We start from the raw sequence: 12,654 nt of genomic DNA on the forward strand, positions 1-12,654 counted from the left end.
AGGAGGGGGAGGAGGAGGAGGGGGAGGAGGCAGAGGCCAGGTCAAGTGCCTGGGGGGGGGAAGGGGGAGCGGAGTCCCGTCCCAGGCACCTCGGCGCCTCCTGGGCTTCTTCAAAGGTCCGGATGGCAGCAAAGGGTTTGTAGGAGAGCCCCAACACGCGGAAGCCATGGCTCGTGTAATGACGCAGTGTTTCAGAGAAATCCACGGGAACTGCACAGGGGAGACAGAAAGACAACTCTCCCATCTCAGGGTGATGCTTTTGTGTGTGGGGTGCGTGTGTGCTCCTATTCACACCTCCCCCCATATTCTAAACTACAATGGAGGAGAGGCTATTGCTCCATGAGAGACCAAGTCTGTGCCTCCCCACACTGGGAGGTTTGGCTCTGGGACCCCCCCCTCCCCCCACCCCAAGCACATCATCGACCCACGTAGGCCAGGCACCCCGAGCACCCTGGCAGAGTGGCCCCAGCCCAGGCCAGGCTAAATAGTCCAGCAGCTGGTGGCAGCTACAAGCATGGATGACTTCAAGAGGGAATTGGATACACACATGGAGCAGAGGTCCATCCGTGGCTCTTAGCCACAAGGCATAGATGGGAACTCTCAGTCTGGGGCAAGGGATGCTCTGTCTTCTTGGCGCTTGGGAGGGGGGAGGCAACAGTGTGTGTGTGTGGGGGGGGAGCTTCTAGTGCCCTGGCCCCACCGCTGGACCTCCTGGTGGCGCCTGGTATTTTTGGCCGCTGTCTGACACAGCGTGTGGGACTGGATGGGCCACTGGCCTGATCCAGCATTGGCTTCTCTTGGGTCCTTATGTTCTTACTATCACCCGCTCCTCTTCCTCCTGGAAGGATGGGATGGAAGGCACAAACCCAGGCACAGCATTCACTGGAGAGCAGGCTGGCAGGCTGGCTGGCTGGCTGGCCGGCCGCTAGGGGGCGAGGGAGAGGCAAGGGCAGGCGGGCCATACCTGATTCTCGTGTGCAACGGCTAGCCACCATTTCTGGAGCCCCCTTCATATAAGCCTCTGAGGAGGCGCCACCAGGCATCTTCACCAAGACACTCATTCTCTGCAGGGAGGAGGCAAACGGGAAGCGGCGGAGAACGGCGAGGGGGACTGTGTGCCGCTGAAAAGGAGACAAAACGGGGCAGGGAGAGACGGGACTCCTCTTCTGTGGCACAAGTCCACCCAAGGGGCATGGCACAGACAGACAGACAGACAGACAGACAAGAGCTCGGGTCCAGCCCCCCCAGAGGAGACCCAAGCTCCCCCCGTGAGAACACCCCGCAGCCCCCGACGAGGCACCCAAGGCTTACTGCACCGACAGGCTGGTCCTCCAGGGGCGGCGGATTCATCACAACCAGTGCCTTTGACCCAAAAAGCCGAACCACTTGGGCCTCCGCCTCCGCTCCCTCAACCATCTCCTGGGTCTGGAAGGAAGGCAGGCAGGCAGGTGGACAGTGTGAGAAGGCGCGGCTCTCTCTTTGCAACAACCCCCTCTCTGTTACCACACTCTGCAGCCCTCAACAAGCCCTGTGGCAGCTAGATATGCTCTTGGGCCCCGGCCTTGCCAGCTACGTGGAAAATAGAGAGAGAGGCAGCTCACTTACATGCGTAGACCGCTGAGAGAGTACCCTCTCTCATCTACCACCATCTCCACCGTGGATGGGGTCTACGGGTCAGTCTACGGGAGTCTTCATAGACCCAGCCAGCCCGCCTGCCACAAGAACATCATACTCTAGACGTCCACAGAGAGTGGGGATGATTCTGCAGACAAGGGAGTCGGTCTTCCCCTCCAGAGAGGCTTTCTGCTCACCCATCCAGTGGATTCCAGCATCTTGAGGTCCACAGGGTCTCCAATGGGCTGATCTCTGAGCAGAGAGACTGTGTGGCAGGAGACCAGGCAGCGGAGCAAGGGGCCCTCACCCACGTAGCGCACCTCATGAACAATCGGCAGGAAAGAGCCGTTCTCCCGGGGCACGACGCCCCAGATATCCAGGCCCTCCTCGGTGAGAGTTCCTGTCTAGGGGCAGACACCGGCCATGTCAGAGTGCAGCCGAGAGGGATGTGCGCCCCCCCCGTCCGCCGGCTCTCCCTCCTCACCTTATCAAAGCAGACCAGGCGCACCTTCCCACAGAGGTTGATCTGGGGAGGGCTGACACAGAAGATCCCACGCTTCTTCAGGCGGTTTTGGGCATAGATGGTGCCCACAGTCATTGCAGCCGGCAGGGCTGGCGGCACGACCACCGTGACGATATCCAAGCCTCGGAGCACTATCTGCCAAGCAGGAACCTGGCAAGGAAGAGATTGCGGCATTCACGGAGAGCCCGGGCAGGAAAGCTGGTCAAAGGCTAGCCGGGGACCCCTGCCAGTCGACTCCTGATGGTCAGAATCCCAGCAGCCGCACGGTGGTGGTGGGGGGGAGGAGGAGTGGTGCTGGTGGGACCAGACTGCCCGGCAAGGGGCCGGAAAGGAAGGCTTGGCACCCGGCCCCGGTTTCAAGCGGCCTCCATGCAGACATTCCGTGCCCCGATGCAAGATTAGGCACCGCTATCACTACCAAAAAAGCACAACGTGGTAACCATCCAGACAGGAAGTGGCTCTCAGGCTGTGCCGGGGGAGGGGGAGGGGGAGGGGAGGGGGAAGCAGCACGCGGGGCTTCCCAGAACCTGTCTTGGTAAAAAAAGAGAATCAGGACAGAGGGAAGGAAGGGCCTCCCTCACCCCCAAAGGCGCTGACACTTGCCGTGGACAGCGATGGCCAAAGCCAGGCGGGGCTAGGCAGACCCTTGGGCAGAGAGGTCCATCCCTGGCCACGAGCCGTGGTGGTGAGTAAAAGGAACTTCCTTCTACTGAGTCAGACTTCCGAGTCCATCCAGGTCAGTCCTGTCTCTACTCAGAGTGGCAGCGGCTCTCCAGGGTCTCAGGCGGAGGTCTCTTTCCCGCCCCCTCCTGCCTGGTCCTTCTTAACTGGAGAGGCCAGCGGGGGTGGAGCCTGGGACACCCCCTGCAGGCCACAGCAGAGGCCCTAACCACTGAGCCACACGGCCCCTCCCCTCCCCCTCCAGAGGCAGTCAAAATCCCAGCGCCGGAGGCCTTGGCCTCCACGACCCCTCTCTTGGCCCTCCAAGGCAGCCGGTGGGCTTCAGTGTGGAAAAAGAATGCTAGCCCGGATAGTCACCCTCTCAGGTTCACCTCTGACAAGACGTCTCAGGAGTAAACGGCTCAATGAACAAATGTGGAGCCGAAGGAAGACACCAGCGGGAGCAAAGCCCCCGAACCAGCCTAAGGCTAACGAGCGGCCTCCTGCCCATCACACTGACTCTATTACAATACTTACCCGATTTCGAATTAAGATGAAGATGCTGTAGGCAGTCCCAAGAGCAGCTAGAACAGATCGAGAAGGAAGAGGTCACGGAGGGGGCCACAAGCCCCCACCCCCCACAGCAGCAACACGCGGGATGTCCCCGCCACGGCGGAAGCCCAGCAGCTTTCCACACGGCTGCAGTAGCCGTGACGCCCCCCCGCCCCCGCCCCGCCCTCCACGGAGGAATGCCAACAGGAACTGACTTCTCAGCAGACTCCTTCAGGCGGTGGCTGGGACACCTGTGGTGGGTTTAGCTGTGAGAGTTGTATTACTTAATTCCTTTGGTTGTTAGATTAGACCCCTGCTCAACTGCTGCTTTGATACATACATTTATTGACTGCCTAGAAATAGCAAATGTGTGACCTAGATCAATCCATGAATGAGAATGCAGGATCCCGGCCCTGGGGATTTATAACATAAAGGATGAGAGTGGGGAAGACAACAGCAGGAAGACGGGGGTGTGCATGTGTGTGTTTGAGCTTAGGGGAGACGCCGCTACACTGTCCACACACCCTCCCCCGCAAGCCGGACTCCCTCCGCAGGACCTCAGCTGAAGATGGGAGGTATTCACACCACGCCAACTCTGTATGTCAAGCCCCTCCCTAACCAGGGGGTACCAGTATACGGGGGGAGGGCAGCCGGGGGGGAGGCATCCTATGCAGGGAACACCACAGGGCTTCAGTGCAGCAGCAGCAGCATGGCTGGCAGCCAGCCGTGGGGCACCATGGAAGCCCGCTGTGTCTGCCAGAAAGGACAGGAGAGGCTGGCTTGCATCCCACCCCTCCCACCAAGACTTTGGCCTCCCTCTTCCTTGCGGGGGTGGGGGGGTGGGGCAAGATCTGAGCCCAGATTTGAAGAGACAATAGCTGGAGGCACCAGACCTTGGGGGGGGGGCTCCCTCCCCTCCATCACCTGTTTGCACAACACAAGTCCTGCATGAGACTGGAGCTGAAGCTCACCGGGGCGACACCCACTGCTCCTGACAGAAATCAGATATGGATTTACCCAGGATTGCAAGGAAGAGGACAAACTTCACCGCATCCTTATAAAATTTGAAGTTCAGGGGCTTGGGGTAGAGGATGGAACTGATGAGGTCTCCTTTGGCAGTGCAGAAGCCTAGAGGGAAGGAAGATAAAGTGGCTCCTAGCAGGGAATCGATGCGGTGCCGCACCAGGGGGCATCTCACGGCGAGGCGGGGGTGGGGTGGGGGGAGTCCTGGGCTGGAATCCCCACTTGGCCGTGATGTTCCGGAGAGGACCCTGTGGCCAGCCACTCTTCCTTGGCCTCGTCTGGCCGACCACAGAGGACTGCTGAGAAGGGGCAGGACCGCAAACATTGCTCTGAGGATGGGAGGGGATGAAAACATCAGAACGAAATAGGGAGAAACAGGGAGGGGTTGAAAGAAACAAGGGAAGGGAAGGATGGGGTCTACACGCCTTGGGGTGGGGGGGGGGGAGAGGAAGAAAAAGAAACCCCTCCCCGAAGCCTGTCAATGGACCAAACCCATACAGGGCCACTTGCCAAAGTTAACCTCCCACAGGATTCATTGTGGTGAATGTCCGCCCCCCCCCCCCCTTTCTGGGAACTGAAGTCCTTCCACCGGTGCTCAGCCCCTCAGCGGTGCCAGCCCGCTGCAGCAAGCTGTGCTGGTCCCCAGCATGAAAGAAGAAGACCCCTCTGCCAGTCCTGACCCCACACACCCCCACGCTCTCCGTTGTGCACCGCACTGCACTTTGGGGCCAGAATGCCCACAGCTGCCATGCGGAGCGGCTTTCAGCAGAGGGAGGGGCATCACCCTGCCCAAAGGTCTCACCTGTGCGAGTCACGACGGCCAGGACCTCGGCCCCCGCGTAGGGCCGGGCCTGGAGGACCTGTGTCCCGCAGAAGAGCGTGTGCCGCCGGTGCTCCTCAGGGGAATAGACGGAGCTGGCAGCCTGTGGGCCTTCGGGCAACGGGGTCTTCATCACTGGGGTGCTTTCTCCTAGAGGGGCGAGAAAGGATTTCTGGAAACAAGGGGGGGGGGACACGCACCAGTCCCAAACAGCTGCCCATAAACAGCCCCGTAGCTAAGGAGTTTTGGGGGAGGGGGGAGGGGGACGGGGGGGCGACAGCCCAGAGCGTCTCGGTATCCACCAAGGCAGGGGTCGGCAGCCAAGCGGGGCGGTGGAGAAGCGGGATGGCTCCGGAGACCGGGCAGAGAAGACGCCTCCTTTGCAAAGTCCATCCGCGATCATGACGAAGCAGGACGGCGAGAGAGAGCAGGATCCTGCTGCCGCAGCCAGTGTGGGGCTTGCCGGCCGGCCGGCCGCTCCTCCAGCACACCTGCAGGCTCCCCGGCCGCTCGCCTCCTGCCTACCTGCTGTCGCCGGGTGCCCCGAGCTGCCAAGCCATGCCCAGGCTGGCGGGCACACCACGGTGGCTTCAGCAGCTGCCCCAGTCCATCTCTGAGCAGGGGTGCTTGGAAACCCTGGCTACATGGTGCGGGGCGCCTGCAGGGCTTGGCCGGGGCCCCTCCTCGCACATGGGTGCGCTGCTGCCCTCCTCTCGCCAGCCGTTGGGGTGAGGGCAGTGACGGGGGTGAGGGGGAGCCGAGAATTGGAGATTGGCCCGTAAAAATCGCTGGGGGGGCCCCCGGGGGCCCCACGGTAGCTATGGGCCTGCCCATAAACGAAACTGCCTTATGGCAGCCCCAATAAGAAGCTTCTGCCCCACCCTGGGCCCCCTGCCAGTAGTCCCGGCTCACCCGTCAGCAGGCTTTCGTTGACCATGCATTCTCCAGTCAGCAGGGCCATATCACAAGGAACAAACATCCCGTCTGCGGGTACCACGATGCAGTCGCCCGGCACGAGGTCACTGGAGTCCATGGTTGTTTCCTCTGTAGCCCCCCCCCCCCACACACAAATCAGTCAGACCCTCCTCAAGGCAATAAGCAGCCAGAACATTTTTCAGAAGGTAAAATGGCACAAGAATGCAAGGATTGCAAACCACAGAGGACTACTTGTTCAGGTCAGAAACTACTTGGCATTTCTCTCTTGAGCACTCATCGCTAGCACCCTGAGAACCTCACACAGCTGGAGGAACAACATGATGCGAAGGGTAATAAAAGGGAGAATCAGTCACTGAAGCCCACCTCTGTGAGACAACCGGAACCAGGAGCCGAGTGGTGCGGCCCCAGCCTCAGGAGCAGAGAGTCCCCGGTGCCCCGCTCGGCCTGCCGAGGAGGGGGTGCTGGGAAAGGGCCTGGCTCCTCCGGGGACTCTGAAGACCACGCGCTCCCCCCCCCCCCGGACAGACCCACAGGCAGACCCCAGAGGCAGCAGCGCAGCAAGTGCCGCACTGGGTACCTCACAGAGAGTCCTTTTGTTTGATTCATGCCACTTAGAGTGCACCTTTCTCCCTGGGACTCGAGGGAGAAGAGCCGTTGAAACATTAAAGGACTTTGGTTCTCAATTCTCAGCTGCCTCCCGTCCAAGTGTGTCCCCTGGGCTGCTCCCAAAGCCCCTCGTGTACACAAGCAAGCACTTTGTGGAAACAAATCCAAAGCAGGTTAGGGCTAGGCTAACCCTAACCCCAACCGCATTTGCCTGAAGCTGTGATTCTAATCAGTGTTCCCTCTAAGTTGAGTTAGTGTGAGCTGGCTCACAGTTTTTTAGCCTCCAACTCACACATTTTTGTCTTAGCTCAGGAAGGACGGCCCCAGAGCAAACTAATTTATGCAGTAGCCAAATCGCTCGCTCACAACTGTAATGCCAGCAACTCACAAAGTAGAATTTTTGCTCACAAGACTCCACAGCTTAGAGGGAGCATTGATCCTAATTAGTAGGATGATATTATTGGGGCTTCAGAATATTCCACAAGCTTTACACTCATCCCCCACCACAGTCCCGCAAGGTAGTCACAAATTGCAGATTGTAGGACAAAGGTCTCAGGGAGTGTGACTAACAAGGTACAATCTGAACAGGAGACTTCCTTGGCCCCAGCCCCAACCCGGCATCGCCCCGGCAAGCCGTGTGAGGAAACTCCCTCCCTCCATTTCCCCACTTCCCCACCCGTCTGGCTGCCCCTACCCTTTCTGCCCTGGACTGAGCACGTGCAGCGCAAGGGCCAAGCGCAGAGCCCGATGCACACCGCAGGCCCGCCCAGGGAGGGGGCTGATTCTCCTCATGCAGCATCTCGGCTGCAGGCCACTGCCCGGACAGGTTAGCCCAGGGCTCCCCAACACATTCAGCCAGCACTGAGTCCCAGAGCCGCCGACTCACCTCTGCTGGCCGTGAAGACTCTCACGCTGACCGACATCTGCACCATGCTCTGCAGGGTTTTACTTTGCTGAGAGAAGCCATACAAAAGCATCAGGATGGGGCAGGGCCAGCAGCAGAGGATCCGCACCCGCAACTGTGCGGGTGCAAGCTGGGAAGGGGCAGGGCCTGCGGCGCAGCTCGGGTGGGGGGGGGGGGCAGAGGGCTTGAGGGCCAGCTTCCCAACACAGGGACTCGGCACGTGGCGAGGAGTGCCGTCCTCTCTCCTGACTCTTCCCAACGATCTGGCCGAGGGCCGAGGTCACGACTCACCTTCCTTGTCTCGTAAAGAGAGATTCCGATTGAGACAGCGGATATGATAAAGATGCAGGCCGCATAATAGTAGTAACTCTCGCAGATCCACAAGGACATACTGAAGACTTGGAAGATGTAGAATGGATTCAAGACCTGTGGAAGGAGGCGGAGAAAGAGACACGAAGAGCACGGCAGCAGAACAGTCATCGCTCCCCGAGGGCAGTCCCTTCCCGAGTCTCCTGGGTCAGGAGGCGTGCAGGAAGGCCCCGGTTCAGGCCTCCACTGAGACAGCAGGGCTGGGAAAGGAAAGCCACTCTCCCCTGCCGGGGAGGGGAAATCGGGACAAGCTGCAGCCTGCTGCAGGACTGTCCTCTGGCTGCTTCCGCAGGGGGACAGCTGCTGCTCCTGCCACTGCCTGGGCTCTTTGGCAATGATGCCTTTGCCACTCAGGGAAATGGCCTCCTCCTCCTCCACCACCACCAGACGGAAGGGCAGCGTCCAAAATGCCTACCTCCGCTATCAGCAAGCTGAGATAAGATTTGACTGGTACATCTATCAGGTTTGGTCCGTAAACCTTTCTCCTGTGAGGAGGAAGAGAGGAAACACAGGCATGCCAAGGTGAGGACAGCCATCAGAAGACCCTCCAAAGCTCCCCTGTCAGGTCATTCCGCCAAATGTCCTGTTAACCCCTCTGGGGGAGGGGCTGTAAGCGACAGCAGTTCAATATAGTCATTTCTAGATTCACCACTCCGAAGTCACATGGCGACGCCAACAGATTTCAGGGTCCCTCAAGTGGAAGGCCCCTCCCACCTGTGGCCAGGCATCCAGACCCCCCCCCCCCCGACCCCTGTCCCATCAATAACCTGGAAGTCAGGCAGGTGAAAACCCAGGGAGGGCCTGGCCAACAAAGGCAAACTCCTCGCTGGGGATTATTAATGAGAAAGGGACTGAAAATAAAGCGGGCAGTACCGTAATGCCCCTGTAGACGCCAGGGGGAACTGGAGAGTCAGTCTTTAGGGGTGAAATCCGAAGGGTGGTTTGCAGAACCAGAGAGGCCCTTACCTGGCGCTCCGTTCCCGGGCGCTCAGCCCACGGCGGGAGGACTGGATGTCTGCGCAGGTCCTGCTCTCGTCTAACTTGCTGCAAATGTACGGGGGGGGGGGGATGGTATCCTCCAGTGAGAAGCTGAAAGCCGTCAGTTCCTCGTTCCCTAAAAAGTGGCAGTGCCCTCGCCCTCTCCCCCAGCTGTGACACCACAGACCCTTCCAGCAGCAAAGGGGGAAAGCCGAAGTCATAGAACGTCGAGGCTATGCCGTGGCAGAAACAGAGGCCTGGCCGTTCATTTCGACCTCGCTCACGTGAATACATTCAAACGTGGTCAGGATCTTCCCACGAGGAGGAGGCCGGAGTGACATTGGCCGGAAGCCCAGGGGGGTGCCTTGCCGTCTGGGGCCGAGTGCCTACCTGACCCTGCAGAATGCTTCCCACTCCTCAATCCAGACGTAGCGCGACCCTTCGAAGAGGTAATAACGGAGGGCACAACCCTTCTGCACAACCACAGAAGGAGGACACATTAGAAAGAGACCCCACTTTCCTGGTGCAGGAAACGTAGAAAGACCCCAACAAAAGCGCAGAATCCAGGGTGGGAATTGGGAGCGAAGCAGCAAGGGCCCAGGAGTCAGGGTGGCCCAGCGGGGACGACGTGCCGCTGGGCCAAGTGCCACGAGGGGGGTGGGGGGAGAGAGAGCGAGAGCGCAATACCTCCTCCTCCTCCTCCACCTCCTTTGGATGAAGCCATATTGTGTCTCTGGCGTCTGTGTCCTCTGACACTCCCACGGCGATGCTGCTTCTCCCATCAGCAGCAGCAGCAGGGCAAAGGGCGAGACTTCACATGGCAGAAAAGGGGAGAGAGAGCAGGCTCTTAAGCACAAGATGCTGGGAATCCCACTGCTTGAGAGGGAGGGATTTAAAGCGCCCCCCCCCCAAGCACTTTTATTCTTGAACACATCCCAGCTAAGCCCCTGGAGTTCAGGCCCGCCCCTGCCTGCCTGCCTGCCTGCCAGCCAGCCCCCACAGAAGACCCACAAGCTCAGGGAAGTCAGCCCCCCCCCAAAAAAAACCATGTGGATCCCCCTCCCCACCACCGCCCCTCCCCAGCTCTCTAGCCAGTCTAACCCTCATGGGAGGATTTTCATCCAAAAAACCCCTGCCCCCACCAATGTTCCCTCTAAGCTGTGGAGTCTTGTGAGCAAAAATTCTGCTTTGTGAGCAAGCCATTTGGCTGCTGCATCAATTAGCTTGTTCTCTGGAGCCATCCTTCCTGAGCTAAGACAAAAATGTGTGAGCCGGAGGCTAAAATAACTGTGAGCTAGCTCACACTAACTCAGCTTAGAGGGAACACTGGCCCCCACCCTCCCAAGCACAACCCCGATCCCAAGACCAGCCCAGTGCTTGAGCAGCAAGGGAAAGCGGGGTGGGGGGGTGGGGTTGACTTGAGCTGCATGCCCCCTTCTGGCCCAAGCCCTGGAGATGCTCACAGTCTTGGGGGCCTCTTCCAAAGGCAAACACAGAGACCTCCAGGGCTGCAGGGAAATGTAAGTGTCCCTGTGAGCTGGGTATGCTTCCAGACGCTCAGTCGAGGGGAGAAGGTGGCCGGGACAGGCCTCGGGGTCAGACGGCGAGTGGCTGGCCAGGCTGACGCCAGCAGGGTTGGAGCCCCACCGATCCTCCTGCAGGGGCCTGAGCCACAGGCCCCGAGAAAGCAGAGCGGCTTCCCTCAGGCCCTGGGCTGCCTGCCTTCCACATGCCCCACCACACCGGAAGAGTGGCGTGTCCAGGTGGGTCTGAGAAAGTCGGACAGCACAGCCATGAGGACAGCGGCAAGCTCTGCATCCACATCGCAAACACAAAGTTGGGTCAGAACCTGTGTGGCTCCCACGGAAGGCAGGCTCATGGGGAGGGGCCATTCCAGAGGGGGGAGGGGGAATCTATAAAAGAAAAATGTCCATGTGCATCCTCTCCTGCTCACGAGGTCACCGAAGTGGGGCTGGGGGGGGGGGAGTGTCAGAGCCCCAAAGCACCCTTTGCTCTCTTCTGTCTCCTCACACGTCCCCGCTCAGGCTGACAAGAGGGGAAGATGGGCTGAGAGCCTGACTCACCTGCCTTCCTCGACTTGTTCTGTTTGCACTCGTGTGGTGAAGCACTGGCCAAACCGGTCCTGGAAGAGAGCAGGCCCTCAGGGGCATGTGTGACAACAGGCGGAAGTCTGGCTCGGACAGAAAAGGGGAATGCAACTCCTCCCTGCACCACCGGGCGCTACTTTCTTCCAAGCATGGCTGCCAGGAGAGGATACGGCTCTCCAACAGTCACGCCCCACGGCAAAGCCCTGCTCATCCAGGCACCACCAGGCAGTAGAGAACAGGACAGCGACAGGCTCTTGGGGGACCACAAATTCAACGAGGGGTGTGTGCGTGCGTGTGCGTGTGTGTTGGGCGGCCCTGACTCCAGCAAGACTTCCGCTGGAGCTTGGACATGGGAGTCCTGCGCACCCAGCCCCGCCAAGCCACTGGCCCTTGCCTCCGGGAGTACGAGCCACGGAGGAGGCAGGGCCCTTCCCCGCCGGCCTCTCCCGTCCTGCTTACTGTAATGACCACCCAGTCAGCCTGGCGCAGCGGGCAGCGGCTGCATCGCGCCTGGACTCTGAGACGAGGCTTCCAGTGAAAGACGACCAGGAGGCTGCCCAGCGTGAGCAGGGATAGGAGGTGGCAGAGGATGACCTTCCAGGTTTTGGTCTGGTAGCCGCTGACATCCTGAGGAGGAGGAGGGGGGGGGACAGAAAGGAGGCTTGGCTTCCCAGGCTAGGGGGGAGCCTTCCCCTGGCACACAGGGATGCACTGCAGAAGCAGGAGGAATGGTGGGCATCCTCCTTCCCCCGGATTAAGAGGCCTCTGCAGGACCCCCAGCACCAAAAGGCCCCAGGGGCCCACCCTGCATGCCCTCCGGTTGCCAGCCTAGAGGCCAGAAAGGGGTGGGCTGGGAGAACTGGACCGCCAAAGACCCGAGTCGCCTCCAGAGAGACCAGCGGCCTTTGCCCCAAACCTTCCGCCTCCCAGCCCCCCTCCTCTTACCATGCCGGACTCAGGGAGGCTCCCGTAGCCCGGGGGCTGGCGCTCCAGCAGTCTTCTGCCACCTGCAAGGAGAATGACACCCTCTCAGTCCTCCAGGAAGGCCAGCGGCACAGAGCCAAGGGCCCGCCTACTCCCGCGGCTGTCAGTCTGCCACCCGTTGGGGTGGGGGTGGGGTCGCTGCCCCTCCCACAAACAGGCATGTCAACCGAGGTGCTCCCGGACTCCTCCCTCACTGGGCTGCTGGAGCACACGGGACTTGGGGGGGGGCGCTTGCCTTGTGTGCGTGTGGGCACTGCCTGGGGATCACCTTGTCCCGGTGCACCTGAGACCTCAGCACTGTCAGCGCAACAATTGTCTTCTATGTTTTAGATTCCTCACCCTGTGGGGTGCTCACCAGACAGAAAAGCAGTGGCCTCTTCCCTAGGTCAACGGATTCCAAAGACCCATGAAACCTGCCTGACCTTCTTGCATCCATAAGAGGACGCAGAAGATTAAAGATAACTGTATGTCGGCCACTCTTCTCTTGGTTGCCCTGCGGGCCCAGGGGAACCTGGAAACAGGAGCTCCTTCCCATGACTGGGGTGGGGAGGAGAACCCTCCATGTCTTGCTTCGCAG

General features: G+C 60.1%; 1 protein-coding gene across 1 annotated transcript in view; it reads right to left on the reverse strand.

The window, feature by feature from the left end:
• Positions 1–12,238, reverse strand: part of ATP13A2 (ATPase type 13A2) — an 18,257-nt gene extending 6,019 nt beyond the window's left edge. Inside the window, exons 1-19 of the mRNA XM_015412583.1 lie at positions 12,229–12,238; positions 12,039–12,100; positions 11,553–11,720; positions 11,070–11,128; positions 9,673–9,796; positions 9,376–9,458; positions 8,974–9,051; positions 8,423–8,492; positions 7,930–8,064; positions 7,621–7,687; positions 6,105–6,236; positions 5,175–5,342; positions 4,367–4,477; positions 3,335–3,381; positions 2,099–2,287; positions 1,812–2,018; positions 1,312–1,425; positions 965–1,121; positions 88–210 (exon numbers count right to left, since the gene is read on the reverse strand). Of these exons, the coding sequence (XP_015268069.1) occupies positions 88–210; positions 965–1,121; positions 1,312–1,425; positions 1,812–2,018; positions 2,099–2,287; positions 3,335–3,381; positions 4,367–4,477; positions 5,175–5,342; positions 6,105–6,236; positions 7,621–7,687; positions 7,930–8,064; positions 8,423–8,492; positions 8,974–9,051; positions 9,376–9,458; positions 9,673–9,796; positions 11,070–11,128; positions 11,553–11,720; positions 12,039–12,100; positions 12,229–12,238 (2,104 nt within the window). The remainder of the gene's footprint in view (positions 1–87; positions 211–964; positions 1,122–1,311; positions 1,426–1,811; positions 2,019–2,098; positions 2,288–3,334; positions 3,382–4,366; positions 4,478–5,174; positions 5,343–6,104; positions 6,237–7,620; positions 7,688–7,929; positions 8,065–8,422; positions 8,493–8,973; positions 9,052–9,375; positions 9,459–9,672; positions 9,797–11,069; positions 11,129–11,552; positions 11,721–12,038; positions 12,101–12,228) is intronic.
• Positions 12,239–12,654: the final 416 nt, after the last annotated feature.

The sequence above is a fragment of the Gekko japonicus genome, unplaced genomic scaffold, assembly GCF_001447785.1.
Source record: "Gekko japonicus isolate JY-2015 unplaced genomic scaffold, Gekko_japonicus_V1.1 scaffold131, whole genome shotgun sequence".
Taxonomy (NCBI): Eukaryota; Metazoa; Chordata; class Lepidosauria; order Squamata; family Gekkonidae; genus Gekko; species Gekko japonicus.